The sequence below is a fragment of the Poecilia latipinna genome, unplaced genomic scaffold (assembly GCF_001443285.1).
Source record: "Poecilia latipinna isolate Pla-1442-1.1 unplaced genomic scaffold, P_latipinna-1.0 Scaffold2478, whole genome shotgun sequence".
Lineage (NCBI taxonomy): Eukaryota > Metazoa > Chordata > Actinopteri > Cyprinodontiformes > Poeciliidae > Poecilia > Poecilia latipinna.
Window position 1 is genome coordinate 49,174 of NW_015115094.1, and position 20,300 is coordinate 69,473.

At 37.3% G+C, this 20,300-nt stretch overlaps 1 protein-coding gene and 2 long non-coding RNA genes across 3 annotated transcripts in view; 2 read left to right on the plus strand and 1 right to left on the minus strand.

Annotated features, from left to right (window-relative positions):
- The window catches only part of LOC106937977 (uncharacterized), a 9,348-nt gene extending 9,066 nt beyond the window's left edge, over positions 1-282 (plus strand). The window contains exons 2-3 of the long non-coding RNA XR_001422503.1: positions 166-170; positions 261-282. This is a non-coding gene — a long non-coding RNA (uncharacterized LOC106937977). The remainder of the gene's footprint in view (positions 1-165; positions 171-260) is intronic.
- A 6,058-nt stretch (positions 283-6,340) lies between these two features.
- Positions 6,341-20,300, plus strand: part of LOC106937980 (uncharacterized) — a 21,507-nt gene continuing 7,547 nt past the window's right edge. Inside the window, exons 1-2 of the long non-coding RNA XR_001422504.1 lie at positions 6,341-6,423; positions 11,995-11,999. This is a non-coding gene — a long non-coding RNA (uncharacterized LOC106937980). The remainder of the gene's footprint in view (positions 6,424-11,994; positions 12,000-20,300) is intronic.
- Positions 18,264-20,300, minus strand: part of LOC106937979 (coiled-coil domain-containing protein 172) — a 20,350-nt gene continuing 18,313 nt past the window's right edge. The window contains exons 7-8 of the mRNA XM_015019762.1: positions 18,804-18,892; positions 18,264-18,549 (exon numbers count right to left, since the gene is read on the minus strand). Coding sequence (XP_014875248.1) covers positions 18,524-18,549; positions 18,804-18,892 — 115 coding nt within the window. The 3' untranslated portion in view covers positions 18,264-18,523. The remainder of the gene's footprint in view (positions 18,550-18,803; positions 18,893-20,300) is intronic.

Sequence of the window (20,300 nt, forward strand, 5' to 3'; positions counted from 1 at the left end):
GCAGTGTGGTGTCTGTGTCAGATGAGAGCTGAAGATGACCTGGATCAGCTGGCAGCCAGAAGCAGACAGGTCCGGTCCTGGATTCGCTCCCCTCCAATGCAGAAGCATTTTATATTTAAGGTGAAGCTAAATTATGTCAGTCAGCCAACCTGTTCAGCTTCACAGTGTGTGTGTATGTGTGTGTGGACCTGAATGCCATGTAGTTTATATGGACATTGGTTTGTCAGGATAGTCTCATGTTATAGTTTTCAGTTGGTAAGCTCAGTGTGTGTGTATGTGTGTGTGTTTTATGGTCAGCTGCCCCAGTGTGATTCAGGAGGACCATATTGTATACGGAGACCTTGCATTATTGAATTGATGTAAACATCTGTTTGGATTCTTGTGACCTTGTAATTATTGGTTTGACCTCTGATAAATGTTGACTTGGCATCCCAGAACAAATTGGGAGAATAACATTTTAAATGTCGTCATAGTTAAAAATATAAAGATTTTGTCCTCTTTACAATTTTACTGCACAATATTTCTAATTCAACAGTTTAAAAGTTTCCAGAAAAAGTTTTTTTTTAATGACTGGAACCCTCTTAGGATCTTTTTTTTTTCTCCATTTATTACCTAATATATATATATACATGTTTATGTTTAATTTATTCTTTACAGTGTCAAAAACTTGACCTGATTTAAACAACAATATCCTCTTTGGAGAAGTGTACTGAGTGTTTTGCACCTTGCTCTTCATTCCTATCAATGCACAGGTGAGAAATTTAGCTAATTTGTACCGTAAATTTAAAAAAGGTTAGGATGTGTGTCTGTGTTGATCTGTCAAAAATGAATAAATTACATTTTCAGAATTACGAGGCTATAGATTACAATACAATTTATGTCATCATGGTGATTTTGGAAGCAGTGGAAGATTTCAAATTACCTTAAGACCTTTACCTTTAATATTTATTTTAAAACAAACATGAATTTCAATCCAGAAATTTCAACTTGAACATTTTTTTTAAATCAATGTCGATCTATATTTAACTTTTTTAAAAATCTTCTTTAATCTTAAAAGAAGAAGGTATAATATTTTATTTAAGAAGAAAATAAACCATTATTTGGATCTTTTTTATCTGCTGTGTTTTTTACATAATTTTTTTTTTTCATAAGTTGTTTAAAAGTCTGGCATTCGTACAAATGACGATGAATCCCAGGTGAATATCCACATAAGTTTTTTTTGAGTTCTTGCTTTGCTTTCTCCATTACACCATAAATTATGTTTCTCACTATTTCAGGCAAAAGAACTTTTTAAATATTCCATGGCTCACTCCTCATCAGATGACGACAACACATCACCTTCCAAACAATGTGAAATGTCAGATGATGACCATGAGTCTGATATGGACTACATACCAAATTCAGAATCTGCAGAAACTGATGAAGACCTAAGTCTAACATCAGATGCTAACATCTAAATGTTAGCATCCCCTTTCAGCCCATCAAGTCTAAAGTTGGACAAATTCAAGGAAACCCAACAATACCCGATCTCACGTCATTCTTGCCAGACTCAAGTTCCGTGGTTGAACCTAGCACATCAAATATCTGGCCTCCTTTTCACACAGATGATATGGGTGATGACACACTTGAAACATTCAGCCCAGCCAAGTCTACCAAAGACTTGGACAATAAACCAAAATAAGCCTCACAAACAGGAATCCTCACAGCATATTATGGGTGTTAAAACCTACTGCTTTATAACCACAGAGCAAAATTTCACGCCATTTAAAAACACGATACACATCCTGAAATTGCTTATGCTTTTTCCCTTCTGGAGGACTCAAAAGAGCGCAAAGTTCTAGAAAAATATGAGAAACCAGGGAAACTTCAAACATAACTGAGGTTATGTTTGGGAAGTGGGAAAGGATTGTCGAAAGGTAAGAGAAATAGCAAAAACTGAAATGTTTATTTATTGTATGTTCTGCCAAGATATGTATGTTTGAAAGGAACTGTGGAGAAATTCTATTTTTTCGTGGTTTTATTTTCATCATTAGGACTTCTCTAGCATAAATATGAAGATACTGTCATAAATTATGAGAAAAGTCCTTTTTTATGGGCTTTCCTTAAGGCAACTCAAGCTGAAATGAACTTCACTGGGATCTGCTGTCTCAATGCACACACTTTTCATGAGCCTCAGCATAAAAGACTTTATTCAAATGACATTCATTTACTGTCTCATAAAAATGGGGAGATTAAACCAGTAACTTAGAATGCGACAAGATGCACATAAAGCTGTCGGATAAGGGAGTCGACAAACGGGTGGATGTGTGTCGACGGAGCACAGCACGTCTTCGTTACAATTGTCAGTGATTTCTGGCAACCAGGGTTTTTTTGTGCACATGAAAGCTGGAAGCTGGAAAATCCTCAAGTTGCTTCTTGATCACTCATCTGAAAAAAATCCTTTTACCATCCTTGTAGCCATTAGCATCGTTGGTCCCACCGGAAGACAAGCCAGAGAGGAAAATCACAGAAAAAGCAAAAGGTCGCTCGCTGTTTTCTGTTACCGCTTCTATTTTAAATCCTGTGCACCATAACAGAAACAATCCGTGCCAAATCCCCACAGCAGGAGACAAACCGCTCTGTCTGCTTCTTATTGTTTCTGGAGACATGCTGTAGGATTCTGCTTCCTGGATCTGAAACAAAATTTCAAACAAATCTTCAACATCCTATATTTTGCCTTACTGTTCAATTTTGCATAAAATAAAACTATTTTTAGGACTTGACTTTATTATTTCCCGAGCAACCAGCTCTTGAGACAGTTTCTTTCATACAAACAAGTGAAGGCCATTTTTGTTTTGATTCTTAACTTTAAGTCAGAAAAAGGTCAAGAATCACTCAGTGAAACCTGTATTGATTGTTTACTGAGCTTCTCAGTTACAGAGCTTTCATGTAGATGTGTGGGGGAGCGAAGGAGGAGGGGACAGACTCAGCAGCCAAATGCTTTAAACACATGAACAGAAAACTAGAACTCTCTCACTCATCTGTCATCCAAAGTGCATCTTGACACCTAACAAAGACCCAGGCTGTACAGTGAGCCCTGAAGTAAGACTGTCCACATACACGTGCACACACGCAAGGGATAACCAAAGCTTTTCTGAAGAAGTGTGTTTAGTCTTTTATACAGTTCATAAAAGACTAAACACACAGACATCCTTGTATGTCTGTGCCAGTAACAGATCTAAAACTATTTAAGCACAGTACCAGAGAGTTATTATGGTGGTAACCAGTGGTGGGCACTACTAACTAAGAAGCTAGTTGCACTAACTCTAAAGCACTAATGTAGAACATTAGTTCCAGTAACACTGAAACTAATACTAAATGCTCTAAATTTAACCATGTCTATACCCTGTGTCAATGACACAACATGTGTCACAACATAATATATATTCTTATGTCAACCAGTAATTAAAATGATTTTTTTCCCAAGTGATAGTTTTGTCTTCTTATAGTGGCACCATGACCATTACTTGGATAATCTCTCCTGTCAGATCAGTTTGAGCTCACAGACCAGGACAGTCATTAACAGCAATGTTAGAGAACAAACAACCTGTTACCATCAAACTTTATACTTTCAGTTCAGGATATACATGTTGGAAAATATTATATAGCAGAAAATAATCAGATTATTACTGCATCTTTTTTTAAAAAAGGCAATTAGCATTTTCAGACTGAAAATAAACCTTCCACTTTCTACTATCATTTGCCCTGTGAGTTCAGAACTACCGTATAAACCAACAGTGAGGCATATTTTGTGATTCAAACTTTGACAGAAAACTTTTCAAACTAAAACTGCAATCTTGATGAAAACTGGAAACACATCTAATGCTCCAATTAAAGATGGAACAAAAATCCCATCTTTAATTGGAGCAAGCAGCCTCAATTCAATGACTAATAGTCATTTTGAGCCATGTTACATTAAAATGTTTGTATTTTACATGTAGATATAACTTCATTCATCTTTTCATTCAAAGACGAATGAAAAGATCTTAAGACTAAAAAAGTCTAACTTCAATTAATTAAAATACTTTTGTAGAAAGTCAACACATCGCCTCTTGCATAGAGTTAGTCAGACAAAACTGACTGAAGAAAACCATCCTGGCATCATACAGGGTGAGCCACAATCTGCCTCTTCTTATAAACATATGAAGAGATTATAACATTTTCAGGTAACACTTTATTTGAAGGGGTGTGCATAAGACTGACATGACACTGTCATGAACATGACATAACACCTGTCATGAGCATAAAGAAGTCTTTATGAATGTTTATGAAAGTTGTCATGAAGTGGCATTCGGTAAATAATGACACTTTTAATGCAAAGTTGCTCTAAAACTTGTATTAAACGTCCATTAAAAGTGCCAACTTTGCATGATTTTGTAAATTATGATAACTTAATGCAAAGTTGGCATTTTAATGGACTTTCAATGTAGTTATTGTAGTTCTGCAGAGATGATGGAGGGACTCGGGCAACCAGTGGGTAACAATCCACGGTGTCACGAAGGGGAAATAATCCTGAAGACCAGGTCTTGGGCTTCACAAGGGATTTTCCAGGGCGTCACAAGTGAACACCTGAGAAAGAGGCAACAAGAACAAATTACTAGGAGAATCTTCAGAGGGAAAACACAGAGAACTAGCTCAGAATGGCTCAGAGTATCAGAAACTGGCAAACATTCAGGTGTTGAAGTGCTGGTAGACTGTTCCTCATATATTCCAGGATGACTGTCTTGTCACATGTGCGCTGACTGAGTCAGCGGGCACACCCTCCACAGAGTGCAGCCTTCAGTCACCATCTACTGGATGAAGGGGGAAGCAGCAGGCAAACAGAGAAAACCCCCCACAAAGAAACAAAAACCCTGGTTCTCAACAAAAATACAACAACTTCACTCTGTGCAACTTGTTTTTAGTGAAAATAAACGGTTAATTAGTCATGAGAGCGAGTACCCTACTGTTCATCTCAGAAGCAATGCAACAGATTAGAGGTGAGGCAACTGAGTCATTTGACATTTAAGGGATTTTGCCCTTGGCTGTGCTCATTCTCTCGTGCTACTGTGCAAATATAACTGCAAGACATCATTTGCAAATGGATGTGTGAAATACAGGAAACTAACTGGTGAGAAGCTGCTTATCACTACTCAGAATGTGTAAAAGCAAAGCAGGTGCTCAGCAGTGAAACCAGAACATACCCAGTTAGCTTATTGTTGGGTTTCAGATGATGTAGCATCGGTGTCACTCAATGCAGATGGAGGACAAGAAGTCAGTTTACTTCCGTTAATCCAACATCAAAATGCCTAAAGTCTGAGTCGTGGACAGTTGTTCCAACTGATTTAATAGAGAGAAAAATAAACATTATTTTCATGTTTCAAAGGTAGTTGGCCACAAGGGAGTTAATTTAAAAAATCTTACTGAAAAAAAGGAGAAAAGTGAATCAACAATCTACAGCTAAAAACAGGAGGAGCTGAAACTAACAATGCCAGAGTTTGCAGTGCCCGCTTTCTAACAGGTAAGGATCGCATCGTTTAAATTGAATTTTCAGATGTTTTATTGGACACAGTTACTTAGAAGGACAATCATTCATATGTAAGCCCCAGGCTGGTAGTCCTCAAAGAGCTAATGTTGTTAGTAGCTAGCTCAGTGCCGAGTCACGGACAGAAAATATGTTTATTTGGTGGGACTTTCATCCTAAAAAAAAAGAAAAATAATAAATAAATAAAATCAATATAACCTACCCAGCCATACAGTCACAGAGAGCTGTGAATATTGTCCCATGTGGGGGAATGACCACGAACTATATTCGTGGTCAGACATGAACATGGGGGTTTCAGTAGGTCACTGCTAATGGTTGACCTACATTGGATCTGAATCCAGTGTCCTACAACAACTCAACATTAACGTACAAATCCAGCATGAATTTGAGTTTACAGAAGCTAAATCAATTATTTACCAGGAGATCCAAGCACATAGAAATAACATGGGTTATTTTGTTGTTTGCATAGCACCGTTATCATAGACAAATTACTTAAAATAGCACAACTCACTACTCACCAGGTAGAAAAAAGTCGACAGCCATTTAATGCTTCTTTTGATCCTAAGTGCTTGACCCAACCTGAAACTAAATGATTGTATGCTCCAGGCTTTTGAAAACTTTGTTCTGGCTTGTGGTATAATATGAGGTCTGCACCTCCAGATGGCTAGTTATGTGGATCGACTCGACACCAAGTAAATCCTCAAGATTATAAGCAAAATTGTTTTTACCAAGATAATATGGATCATATCCTAAACATACACATATTTTTTTGAGATACCTCGTCTGTTCCAGCCCATTTAAGGCGTTATCGTACTCTCTGTGATCCATTTTGCTCTGTTTTGAACCAGAGAAATCCACGTGTCTGGAGCTCAGCAATAACAAGGTAATAGCTGGCTAGGTTGTAAACTTTATTAAAATTTCAGGCCCAAAGAAAGAGAACAGAGGGTTGATGGATGTAAGTTAATGTCAGTGGATGGAATTAGAATTTTTGAAAGACAGATTGAAGCTAAGTGTAACATATAAATTAATGTGTAGATCTTTATCCTACTAGCCAAGAAACTGTGCAAAGGTAAGCTAGAGGCAAAATAACATTTCAAGCAAATCAAAGAAAAGGTTTCCAGAAGACTCAATTTGAGTAAAAAGGTTCGTTGGTCTGACGAGATCAAAACGGAACTTTTTGGTCACCAGACAAAACACTAAGTTTGACGGAAACCAAACACTGCACATCACTACAAACACATCATACTCATTGTAAAAACAGAATGAAGCATATGTACTGTAGGTGTACAAGTCAATTCAAACAAGGTCACATCAGTCAATCAAGTCAATATACTGAAAGTGTTAATAAATAGATGTGACACTTTGGGGGCAATGGTAGTGACGGTGTTAGCCCTAAAATCAGTGGGTTGCCAGTTCGATCGCCACTCCGTCATTGTGTCCTTGGGCCAAAGACTTCACCCACGTTGGATGTTGGTGTCAAATAGGTGTTGATAAGGCCCAGTGGTTATAAATAGAGACTGGTGTCTAATAGGGAGGTGGCTATAAAAGACAAATAAAAAAATTAGTCTGCTCTTAGAAGACAGACTCCCAGGTCTTCTGGTCTGATGTGAATCGTGGTATGATCTGAATCATCGCTCCTGATGAATCAAATGGCTGAATTACCACTTCAGTCAACGTTTCTAGAGTCTTGTAAATTAACTTTTTTTTCCTTTTGACTCAGGTGTGTTGAAGCAGAGACATGGCTAAAAGTTGCCAATGCTAACCACAGTACTCATTAACATATGGTTGTCAGATTTCTGCTAAATAACCTTTTCTTTGCTTTGTAATTAAGTAGCGTTCATGGCACAAAGACTAGAAAAATATTTGACTATCATTCTTAAAGTAAAATCAGAATCAGCTAAAATCAGTATTGGCAGTTCAGCAAACCCTGATGGGTGCATCACTTTCCAGTCATTGCTTCTGGAAACAGGAAGAGTGGATCACGACAGGTGGTAAGTAAGAACTCGGTAAACCAGCGAGGAAACAGGTGGTCAGGGAAGAACTGCATCATCCTTACTCACATTTTTGCATCTTATAAATATTGATAAATTAATAGCTTCTTCCATCTGGTGTGTGTGTTCTAGGCTGTTGCTCTGGTACAAGGATATCCGTTTCATTCCTGCCTGGAGGTGTTGAACAATCTCCTCACTGCTGCTTCCCCCTTTTTACCTCCCATCCAACAAACTATGTGACTGAGCAACGCTGCTAACTTGCAACATTCACTCACTGATCCTTTCAAAAAAAAAAAAAAAAGAATTTACCGAGTGTTCCTCTCTGTGATCCTGAACTAACTTGTGTAAACCCAGCCAAAAAAAAGAGGATAGGAAAGGGAAATTCAGTCGACTATTTTCACAGGATGTTGACATCCCAGGAGCAGACGCTTCTGTCACTGTAATAGCTTGTTAATTAGAGTATGGGGCGCGACAAGACAGAGAGAAGAAAGGCTCTTTTCGGGTGCCTCCTGCTGTGCTTCAAATGTGTAATGCAGCGCAGCTGGAGTCATCACGCCCACTTTCAACTGCCCTGTCTCTCTCCTTCTGCTTTGATTTTCCTCTCCCTAGAAAAGGCTTCTTTCAGCTGACAAGATTGGCTTGTTGTGTCTCTACAAGCTCAGAGTAGAATATCTGCGCTAAGCTCCGACTTCCGAGGTCATTTTGCACATTAATCTACCAAAATCTCCTACAAGAGAGTGCCTCCATGCCTTTGAAACGATCTGCAACCGACACTGCCTCTGTGTGTTAAGAAAATAAATCAGCCTTGTGATAAAAGCAAAGAAGTAATTAAATGGGCTAATAGACCTTATTAGCTATTCATCAGCTGCAACTGCATTCAAACTTCTCCCTGAGGTGCAGTGTTCCTCTCCAACAGGAAAAGTCTTTGAAACAGGTAGCACGGCATCTTTCTGAATACCAAACAGCTCAGACTGTGTGTTTTTTTTTTCCTTCTTTCCCCCCCCCCACCCCCCTCCACAACACTCCTGCTCATCCATGTGAATCATTTGACAACAGAGCAGCCATTTTTCATGGTCGGCTAATTCAGCACAATGCCTGTGAGGGAGGCAGACAAGGAGAGCTGCAGTTAGAATGTCACGGGTATTTGAGAAAGGTTAGACAGAAAGGAGAGAGTTTTGTGATCACATGCGCCATTCATCACTTTTCTGCCGCCCAGTACTTATGTGGAGGTCTGTTTCCCTCCAAGTGGAGGTGTGTGTAGTCATATTTTCAAGGTGGATCTGCTTTTTCTTGTTGTTTCTCTTACTTAAAATGCCTCATGATGTTTTCCATGTTTCATACCATCTCCCAACAGTTTAAAGTATCCTGTTCTAAGATCTGCTGTCTACAGAAAGGAAATGTGGTTATAGCTAATGATATTTATCTTATTATCTAATGTCTGCCATATCATCTATCGCTTAGGAAGTTATTTTTAGTTATGTTGCTTTGATCAAAGGATTGTAAGTTGTTGTATTTCAAAGGGGTCAGTATGCCAAAATGAGGATTAGAATTACAAGTAAAGACAATAAGGTATGGCAATTAGTAGTTCCTCTGCTGTTATTAGCACAGACAGGTTGGTGTTAGCATTGAATAGGCAAACAACTAGAATGCTTAGGCTGGTCACCCACTGGATTATCTTCTTACTTTCCTGGCTGGTAAACTGTGAATCATACTTTCTTTATTGGAAGAAAACTTTATCAAGACGAATGGTTAGCATGTTGTTTTGATAGTTTACTATAACCCAATATGGCACCATGTGTCAATATTCTGTATAATATGGAGCTAAAGTATCTGACTGCAGCTTGGCTAAAGATTGATTCCACCTAATTGTTCAATACTTTGACAAATCTCGGTAACATTTTATTTGAAGGGGGTTGAATAAGACTGTCATGACACTTTCATAAACATAACACGTGAAATGAACATGAATAAGCCTTCCTGAATATTTATGACTGTTGTCATAAAGCGTCATTCGGTAAATTATGACACTTTTAATACAAAGTTGACATTATCCAAAATGTCTTTATGACAACTTGACATTAACCAAGAAATCATTACTGTTTAAACTTTACCTTTAATAACATAAAATTACCTGATTTTTAAAGTGCAATCAGTAATACTTTTATAACAAATTTATATCAGTAATGATTTCTTGGTTAATGTCAAGTTGTCATAACAAAGACATTTTGAATAATGTCAACTTTGTATTAAAAGTGTCATAATTTACTGAATGACTCTTTATGACAACAGTCATAAATATTCATGAAGGCTTTTTCATGTTCATGACAGGTGTTTATGTCAGTCTTATTCACCCCCCTTCAAATAAAGTGTTACCCAAATCTCTAATTAGCTGTAATTTTAAGACTTCAATACTCCGACTTTTCAAACATGGACTAGATTCTTCACTAAAAGCTGAATATTTAAAACCTAGTTTGTGATTTGTAAGACCTTTATTTGATTCATCTTCATATCTCCAAACTTTACAACTTTCATACATATGATGAGAGGGAAGACCAGAGAAAGGCCACATAGTTGATTTGATCAATACTCTTCAAAGGTTATGCTTGCTACATGAGCAGTACATGACAAAATAATTTTTTGTGTGGGCATTTGTTGTTAATTTGAACTTTCTGCTATATTAGGTTAGTTTTTACAGGCATGTCTGAACAAAATGAATGCTTTATATCAGGTCCCTTTTTAGTTGAACTACAAAGTCTACATAAGTGGCACCTGGTTGACAGCCACCACTAGAAGGTGAAGCTTCCAGCAATTATTTTCGGTATAGTTCTGTTTTTAAGTATTATCCCTTATAAAAGTCAGAAAAAAAAATATCCTGTCTTGGATAGATTTTGGACAGATGTCAGTTCCAGACTGCTGGATTCTGAGAACTGACATCTGTCAAATGCTTTTATCAGCCTTGGTGCTTCCCATCTTCCTGCAACAGACAGAGCATCCATACTAAAAGCTGAATAACATTGAAACCTACATGTGGACTTCATTTTGAGTCAAGTGCTTTAGCCAGAACAACTAAGGTATTACCTTAGTTGAAGATAGCATTCAACTAAGCTGAATGCTACCATACATCTTAAGGTAGCATTCAGCAGCCTCAGCTAACTGAGGCTGCTCAGTTAGCTGAGCAGCTAACTGAGCAGTTAGCTCAGTTAGCTGAGCTAACTGCTCAGCTAACTGAGCTAAATGAGCAGTTAGCTCATTTGCCTATTTGTGTACACAGCACACAAATAGGCAAATGTGATTGTAACCAGCATGCAACTGGGATAGAAGTGGAGTTTATATTACCAGAATCCAAGTTTCTAAAGCCTACAGTGCCCTCTTTGGGACATGGTTCAGAAAACCCTTCAAACAGAATATTCAGAGTGTGAAGTCATGGATGGGGATATATTTGCATTCGGAAGGCAAACATGTGTAGAGTGCTAAATGTGAACTTTACGCCTTTTTTGGTGTAAATTAGAGGCTTTGACACAGACTCTTTATCTTTGGAAAATCTACCTACAAAAGCAGCATCTTCATTTATTCACCTTTTGAAAAAGATTCTACAAAAGCAAAAGTAACATTTAGAAGATGGCAAAGGAAAGCCTTGAGAGAATCAAGACATGCAGAAGGAGATAATTACAGCTCTCCAAGTCCATTTCAAGGACTAATCTTTGTTCCTCAAATCAAACATAAAAGGCAATTCTCTATGTTAATGAGCTCAATCACGCCTCCACCAGGCCTCAATTATTCATTTGTGCCAAGATCGTCAGACATCCATAATGAATAACATCCAGAGTGAATTATTTACAGAGTCATCCTTTGTGGCGCAGCGAATGACACTGACTCACACGGCGCGTTTCACGGCCTGTTGTACCCACGTGTGTGTGACAGGGTTGGGGTGTCCGTCACGCGGAATGTTTCAAATGAAATGAAGTGTTGGGACTCCAAACAAAGGAGCTAGGATAGACATAAAGTCACTCAGTCACATCAAAGAATGTTCACTACTGGTTCCCCATCGGCGTGAGGTGGATACGTGCACGCTGAAAAATGAAGGGCGGATGGCGGGGAGCGTCCCATAAAAAAGAGGTTGCAAACCACAACGCGGTGCCTACTTCGATTTCCATGTTTGGTGAATTTGCTGCATGTCTACACCTCCTCCCCTTCCTGTCTGATTACTATGAAAAAATGCCACTAGTGCTGAAAAAATGCTTTTAAAAATGAACCGTGCGAAATCACAGGCGCTGGAAATTCTCTCTGGCCTGCTGGGAACTGGCATGTAGGAAATACCTCCATATTGACTGGGGGTTGGAGTTTTGCAGTGGACTTTTAATAAATTTCTGGCAGTCTAGTGACTTCCCACTTTGGCAGAAGGTCTACATTTGGTGAGTAATGTAAACTGTGTTCCTACAGACTGAGTGGATACATTTGTCAAACAAACAAACCCAAATTCAGAGGTCATGGCATGAAGGGAAACACTCACTTTGTATTTATGACTACATAGAGGAGCAATTTTATTTTATATACATACACTGCATCTGGAAGGTATTCACTTTTTCTACATTTTATGTTACAGCCTTATTCCAAATTGTATTGAATTAGACTCTTTCCACAAATTTCTACATACAAACACCCCACTATGACAATTTCAGTGTTATGCCAATTTATTAAAAATAGAAACCCAAAATTTCAGATTTACATATCACATTGGACTTTTTGAATACTTTCTGAATGCATACTTACTTGTTATTTTATTAAAGTTGTTTGCTTCTCTGGAAATTATTAAAGTACAATATTAAATTAGACTTAAGAATGTAATTGTCTGACAGAAGATGCAAAGGTGAACTATTCGGGTTTGACCAGTCAGAGTAGTGTATAAAAATTTTACTTTTGGTTGGTGTTTAAAAAGACACCAAAAGAAAATAGTTAAGTTTTGTGCTTCTCTACCTGAAAGCCTTAATATTGTGCAGACTAAGTGCAGCATTTAATTTTATCCAAAAGATGGCAGCAGAGTGTGTTGATGAGTCCTTTTAGTAGAGCTGGCAACCGGAGTTCTGATTGGCATGAGGAATCTGAGTGAAATGATGCACAAACACCAGCTGTGAGGTAGGAGGAAGAAACTTGTGGGATTGTGTTTGCTGTGTAGAGAGACCAAATAGGTCTTAATCTGTAAGTTCAAATTGTGATACACAAACTGATGAGTGTATTCCATGTATTTGCATCTCAAAGATGGCATTTTGTTGAAATCTTTAGTGATGGACAATGATCACTAAAGATTTGTGAAAATCTTTAAGATTATTGTTGAAATTTTAGTGATGGACAATTATCTCTCTTTTGTTTGATTGCAGGTGTATATGAGACCATCATTCTTTTATAAACAAGAGAGTGATGGTCTCTTGTGTATACTAAAGTCATGAACACAATGATATTAAAAGTTTTAAATGAACATCATTTTACCATCTTGTAAATGAGGCTCAGTGAAATTTGATCAGGTTGTTTAGTTGTTTAGTTCAGGTTGTTTAGTTCAAAATGGCAGCCTGTGAACAAATGGCAGCCAGTTTGTTGGCGACCTTTCTGGTCGCCAACAAACTGGGTCATAATTATGTTCAAACTAACCAACTTTTGTCCTTAAACACAGCATGGTAGTTAAACCACTGCCCCCAGCAAAACACCATTTTTTAACACTAGTTTTTCCCCACAAAAATGTCCTATAACATTATTTTAAAAAACTTTTGAGTTTATTAACTAATCAGAAAATAATACAATAGAACTGGTCACCTTGCATGCGCTTTACCTTCAGTCAGAAATTCACCTTCCGGGGATAAAAACAACAAATGACAAATCCAGTATAGTTGTGTAATCTCCAGAATTTCACCATAATTACTAACTTTCATCAGCAGTCACATTTTTCATCAACCTCACACTTAAATGATGAGATTGTTGAGTTGAAAGTAATTGAAATTCCATGCTTATCGAATAATCCTATAATCTCTCTTTATGAAGCTTTAAGTCTGCACATTTATTGGTGAAGATGAACTCATATCTTCTTCTAAATAGTTGGAAAGCTAAAAATGGGCTCATCAAAGGAGAATTTATTGATAGTGGTACAAGAGGACAGTAATTCATCCAAGCTTTGTTGAAACTCCATGCATTATAAAAGGTTTCTGATCCTAAAAAACTCCATGTAGAAGTGTAAAAGCAAGTCCACAGAGATGCATGTACAAACAGATTAAGCCCCTTGATTCTTTCACCAATCCACTGAACAAATAAAAGCAACTGGTATAAAACAATCAATACCACATTTAAAAACAAAAAGGTCCCTCCAAATGAACATGTGAAGCTTTAAATGTTTTACGACCTGCATATATTAATTATTCACTGATGTACAGAATGCCATGACGGCGAGCCAAAACTGTGCCAGCAGGCTGAAGTGCCCAGTAATGGAGGTCTGGTATGTGTCATAGTCTTGCTCCTGCAAACCCATCTGCATAATACTACATCCACTCTCTAATATTTCATATGACTGTGCTGTAATGCACAGTCGTTACAGAAGAGTTGGCTTCTCCTGCACCCCCTTCAGTCTAATCATAACTGTTCTTCACCAGGTAATGATTTTTTTGTTTCCAAAGGAGGAGTTGCTAGTTTGATGAATGTAGCGAACCACAAATGACAAAGGAAACAGCCAGTACGTGGGAGGGGAAGACTGGCTGTGTGCAATGGTGTCTGTTCAATTTTTTTTCTCTTCACATTGCCTCAGGAGATGAGCTTAAAGCAACAAAATCAAAAACTTCACTTCAACATTTTCATGCAACACTAAAAGAGCTCCACCAACATCAAATTTAAAATTTCTTCTTAATTTCAAAGAGAATGTAACATTTTAATTCAACCACAATCCTATACACAGCGAAGACAAGTGATAGATTACCACACGTTTTATTAGAAATAATGAGATGGTGTTGAAGGGGTTCCACATGGTGTGGTCACACTGGTGGGTCAGGAATGGGGAATCCATAGGGGCCGAGATTCCTGCCTTGGGGGGTTGGGTGAGTGGAAAATAGATGGACTTGGGCTGTCAGGGGATTCACAGATGACAGAGATAATTATTCACTAACCAGAGGCTCAGTAGTCAAAACGGTCCAGGGTCAGGCACAGGAGGGTCTCAGGCAAGGAAAATCCAATATGACTGGAGCCAGGGTCAGAGGCAGGCAAGGTTCAGCAACAGGAGGTCAGAAACTCTTCTCAAAGCAGTCAGGACTAGGCAAAAGCAGTGGTCAAAAACAGGCAGGATCAGAAAACCAGAAACTCCTTGAACATGAATCAGGGTTTGGAAGCTGTGACAGGGCAACAGACAATCTCGCACTGAGCAGGTGATGAGCAGCTGTTTAAATAAGGAGCAGCACAGTGAAGGTGAGGATAATGAGTAGTCAGTCTGAGGGAGGAACAGTAAGCAGCACAATTCAGGTAGAGCTGAAATCATGAGAGAAAATAGAGTCTGAATTGATTTTTTTTTTAGTTTTAATAAACTTCTTTTACCTTGACTAGGATATGTTCTAGGTGTTTAAGGCTTATTCCTGTCTTGACTCAGTCATTAGGCGAAAAGGATATTTTTAATCTGTGGGGTTCCTCAAGGGTCATTCACAGGCCCACTGCTTCTTCATCTGGACATGTTGCCTTACAGGTCCTTTTTAAAGTATAACATCTCCTTCCACTGTTTTGCAGATGACATCTGGATTTATTTACTACACTTATTCAATGAAATCACCTCTAAACTGCACAGAACATCTCAAAAATAGACATAGCCTTATCAAATTGCAAAATAAATAATAGATTTAGATTTTTTTAAATAAACTTCTCTCACATGTTTTGTGTCATTTGTCTTACACAATTCATAAAGTCTAATCATATTACCTCACAGGGGGAAATGAGACTAAAAAACTACAATTATTTTTTTTGTCACTATAGACATAGAGGTTAAACAAACAAAGCATTATCAAATGTTATTTCTGCAAATAAACCTGTAACCAGCTTTGTTTCCTAGTACCATAGGCTTGTGATTGGTCAGAAATCAAACGGCATTAATGGAGACATTAACATTCAAGCAGGAACAAATGAATGGTAACATTTCTCATTTCCATTAACTGATGAGTAGATCTATAAAGTGTCTGCCTGGTGTTTCCACGGCTTCCCATCCACCTTCATCTTCCTAACAGTCTCTCTCTGTTTATAAATGCAGAATATTAAATGAGGTTAACCACTCTACCAAATGAACCGGTGAAGTCACCTGCTTCTGCTTTTTCTTTAGGCAAACAAGTTCAGCCATGGCTCGCCCGGGGTCAAGGTTAAAAAGCCAAAATGAGATTGTGGGATCTCATTAGGCGCTATTGACATCTCACATCATTCTATTAGGAGTCACTCTAATCAGCAGGGAAATGACCCACAGGATGACCCTGGGATGTACGCTGGCAGAGCAACTAATCATCAATTACAGGAAGAACAATCTGCAAACTGAGGAATTAATGCTTTGAAATTACAATGTCACAAATGTTCCATTAGGGGCAACAGACAAAGGAGTTTGTTTTTTATGAAAGGGGGATGAAAAAAAATAGTTTTTTTTACAACTGACATCATCACATATATCTTTTTTGACTAAAGTCCGAGAGGTTAAAGTCCTTGTCCAAACGGCGTTTGACTAAAGTCAAAAGGGTTGGAGACAGCTTTTTATTTCTCTTTCTCTCTGTTTGCGTTTTAATTATGTTTTTGTTTTTTTACTCTTTCTCACATGCTGTTTTTATTTTAATTATGTAAAGCACTTTGAAATGCCTTGCTGCTGAAATGTGCCATACAAATAAAATTTGATTGATTGATTGATTATGTGAACAAACACAGTGACAGGAAGTTAAAATTATTTAACTTCCCTACAGACTCAGATGTTTACATTCAGGCCTGCCACCATAACAAATTTATCTAGACAATAACAAATTGACCCAGAAGTTATTGTGGTAAACATTAATATTGTTATTTTGAGACCATTTTCAAGTAATATAATGGTAGTGGCATGATAATGCAAGATCACATTGTGAAATATCAATAAACTTTAAATTCTAATGAACATTTAACACTGGAACTGGAAGACATTTTAAATATCCAAAATAAATAAAACAGAAACAACAAATAAAATGAATTATGAAGTCTGTAAATAAACTTGTCCTTCAAAAAAAAAAGAAAAGAAAGGTTAGAAGAGACAAAAGCAACAGACTGAAGATTTCATCATCCAGTCTCTTAGAAAGAGAAAAATGACAAATCATGCAAATCAAAATTATTGAGTAAGTTTTAATTTTTCATGCAATTATTTGATTTATTGCTTATTGTGACAGGCCTGTCTACATACCAGCATCTTTTATGGCATGAATGCTATATTATTCTAGGGCTTATGAAGAGGTCAATCACTCGATGCAATTTGTAGGGTTTCCATAGATACTTTTTAAGCTACTTTGATAGGTAATTGACCATACAGTACTGTTCGATAAATAATGTCAGTTGGAATGTTTGTATTATTGAATTGAACTGACTTTTTTTGTAAAGTTCCCTTAAGACAAGATTTATCGTGAATTGGCGCTATCTAAATAAAATTTAATTAAACTGAAGTTGAAGTCTGGGGTTAACTGATACAACATACTCAGAACGTAAAATAATTTCTCTGATTCAAATATATGCATGGTATATACATGGACATCTACTGATATTTGGATAAATGTTCCTTTAAAAAGTTGAATAGAAGCTCTCAAAGCTCTATTTAACTTTTGTCGGTGGCAGACAAACTTCCAGGCTCATATTCTGACTGGGTGGTTGATCACTAATTCTAGCAGAAATGATAAAGTTCATGTAAATAATTTTGTTTTCTGGCACGGCCCCAGCTTTCAAATATGGTTTATTATGGTACCCAAACTTCAACATCCAATGAATGAAAATTATTCAAGAAGTTAAAGGACAACCCAGGAAGCACCAAAAACTCAACTCAACAGAGTTCAAATGTTCAGACAGAAAAATTACAGAAATGACATTAAACCAACTATTAGTGAGGGTGTATGTTCTTATCTGAGCCTATAGGATAAGGTACGCATGTGACTGAAATTCTGCACTAAAAGTAAACTTGAACATCTAAAAGCTAGTGTGAGCTTAAATACTATCATTATTACAATAACTCAATTAATACATTTTTTGTAGTAAAAAATTCGCACACGTTTGAATGTCCTTAACTTTATCATTCAACAACTCCATTACTGAGTGACTTCTCTATTTTTAAGTCACAGTTGAACCAAAATATTGTGTACAGAACTCATCAAAATAAAAAATACATAACATCAGGATATTTGTGGCTATGGTTTTAAAAATAAATACAAAAAGTCCAATGTGATAAAAACACGAGTCCTGGTAATAAAACCACCTTACAGGGACATGGCAGCAGCTCTCCAGCGTTTGACTCAACACATATAACTGCAGTACCACTCTTAGTACACGTGAGGGCAGTGTAAACTAATTGTTTTTCTTATCCTCCTTACTACAGTTTGCTATTTTGAAATTTGACGTTTAGCTGAAAATGTTAATTTTTAGGAATTTTTTTAACAACTATGCACCTGAAAATGCTTTAGACATAACACATACAAAAAACAAACAGACATATATTAAAATTATCATTATATTCTCATTTATTGTCATTTTCTTCTCAACAGTCAGCAACTTATTATAAACAAACTTCATGTACAGAATTAAGTTGATAAATGTTAACAAATAACGACTAACAATGCTGTCAAAAACTAGGAATTATAGGAGAGTTAGATAATATATCATTAAATAAAGTATAACTAAGTATTATTGCAACATAACCAGTAATGCTGATGGTAAATATAAACATCCTGAATCGGTGGGCCAATCCTAATGCTGCTCACTTTCCTGGCTGCTCTTCAGTTTCTGTAAATAAAAAAAAGCAAAAATGAATATGTGCTTGGACTCTATATGGATCTCCCAGAATGATGCTTCATTGTTCTGAACCTTTTCCTGTAATACTCAACATAAATACCAATGATCTTCTGCCTCGCTGACCTGCCATTTGGATACCTGACTCATGATGTTTCATCCTTCGTACATGGATGATCATTGTACCAAACCAGTCTTATTGGTCTAAGTAAAACCCTGGTTTATGACAAGATGACAAGTCTACTCACTGCCTTGGAGGAGCTGCACCTCGGAGGTGAGGGACCACCGCAGTTGTTCAAGGTCTTCATCTTTCTGCAGCTCCAGCTCCTTCCTCAGGCTGATTTAAAAAAAAAAAAAAGAGAAGACCCTTAAATGGAGCTTCTGTATCTGCAAGTCGAGTTTAAAACCATTCATGTTTTTTTATATATCTGATATTTGTTGCTTCACTTCGTATAGTTTCCAATGTTAGTTATCACTTTTTTCGGTCTCTTACCAACAGAGGCATCCTGATAAAGCTTTTTCCACTTCTGATACGATACCGATATTGCAGCCTTCAGTATCAACCAATACCGATATTGATCCCATACAATATCAGGAAGAATCAAACATACTTTTTTTTACTTATTTTGTAGTGTTGAATGCTAGGAAAGGCTTAATCAAGTGATTAAGCCTTTCCAACAATAGCTATGAAATGGCTATGAAAACAGCTGAGCCATTTATTATATTATCTAATAGGTTTGCATGCAGGGTGCTAGTGCTGGTGGATAGACATGACGGGTAGAACTAAATGCTCAGGTGGAGTGCTTTAATTTGCATACTTATATCAGATATTTTAGATGTAGGCCAATATAACGCGATACTCACTTTTGGCTGATATTGGACTATTTCTGATATCAATATTGGATTGGGATGCTGTATACAGTATACAATATACAGTTTCCACTGCTGGCCACAGCACAAAAAGTTTCAACTCAATAATATTTTCTCTAAAAATTTAGCTTAGGCTACACATCAGGTGTGTTATTTGAGCTCTTTTAGATGTATTGATCTGGCTATTGAAAGGTTGTGAGTTCAGGTGCAGCTTCTTTCCCCTCCTATATGTTCATGTGCTCTCGGGCAAGGCATCTAACCCCAAGTTGCCTAGTAAGTCTGGAAATGAATGTGCATTTCAGTGAGTACAACTTGGTCAATGTGACTCTAGTGTAAATGAGTGCAAGTTCAGTCCTTTCATGATCTTATTATTTTGTTTCCTCAGAGGTTTCTGAGTTATTGAACTGAAGAAAAATCTCATTATATGAAGTCAGCTTGGGGTCAGTTTGCTCCTTAGCCAATTTGTACCTCCATCTTATATTTGTGTGTTACCAATTCCTATAAACCATAGCATATCTGATAGATATCATATATTGTAATGAGACATAAGAATTTCCTCATGGTCACCTTCTAGGGAGGGGGGTGGGCAATCCTGGTCCTTGAGGGCCGGTGTCCTGCAACTCTTAGATGTCTCCCTGGTCACTGACACTTCAATCAAATAACTGAATCATCTCCTAAGTGCACTCAAGCTCTCCAGACTCCTGCCAATGACCTCATTATTTGACTCAGGTGTGTTGAAGAAGAGGCACATGAAAAAGTTGCAGGACCCCGGCCCTCCAGGCCTGGAGTTGCATACTCCTGTTATAGAGGAACTAAATCAGCAAATGTGTTTCTATTTCCCATAAAAGCCAAAAATCACCTCAAGTGAGCACTAA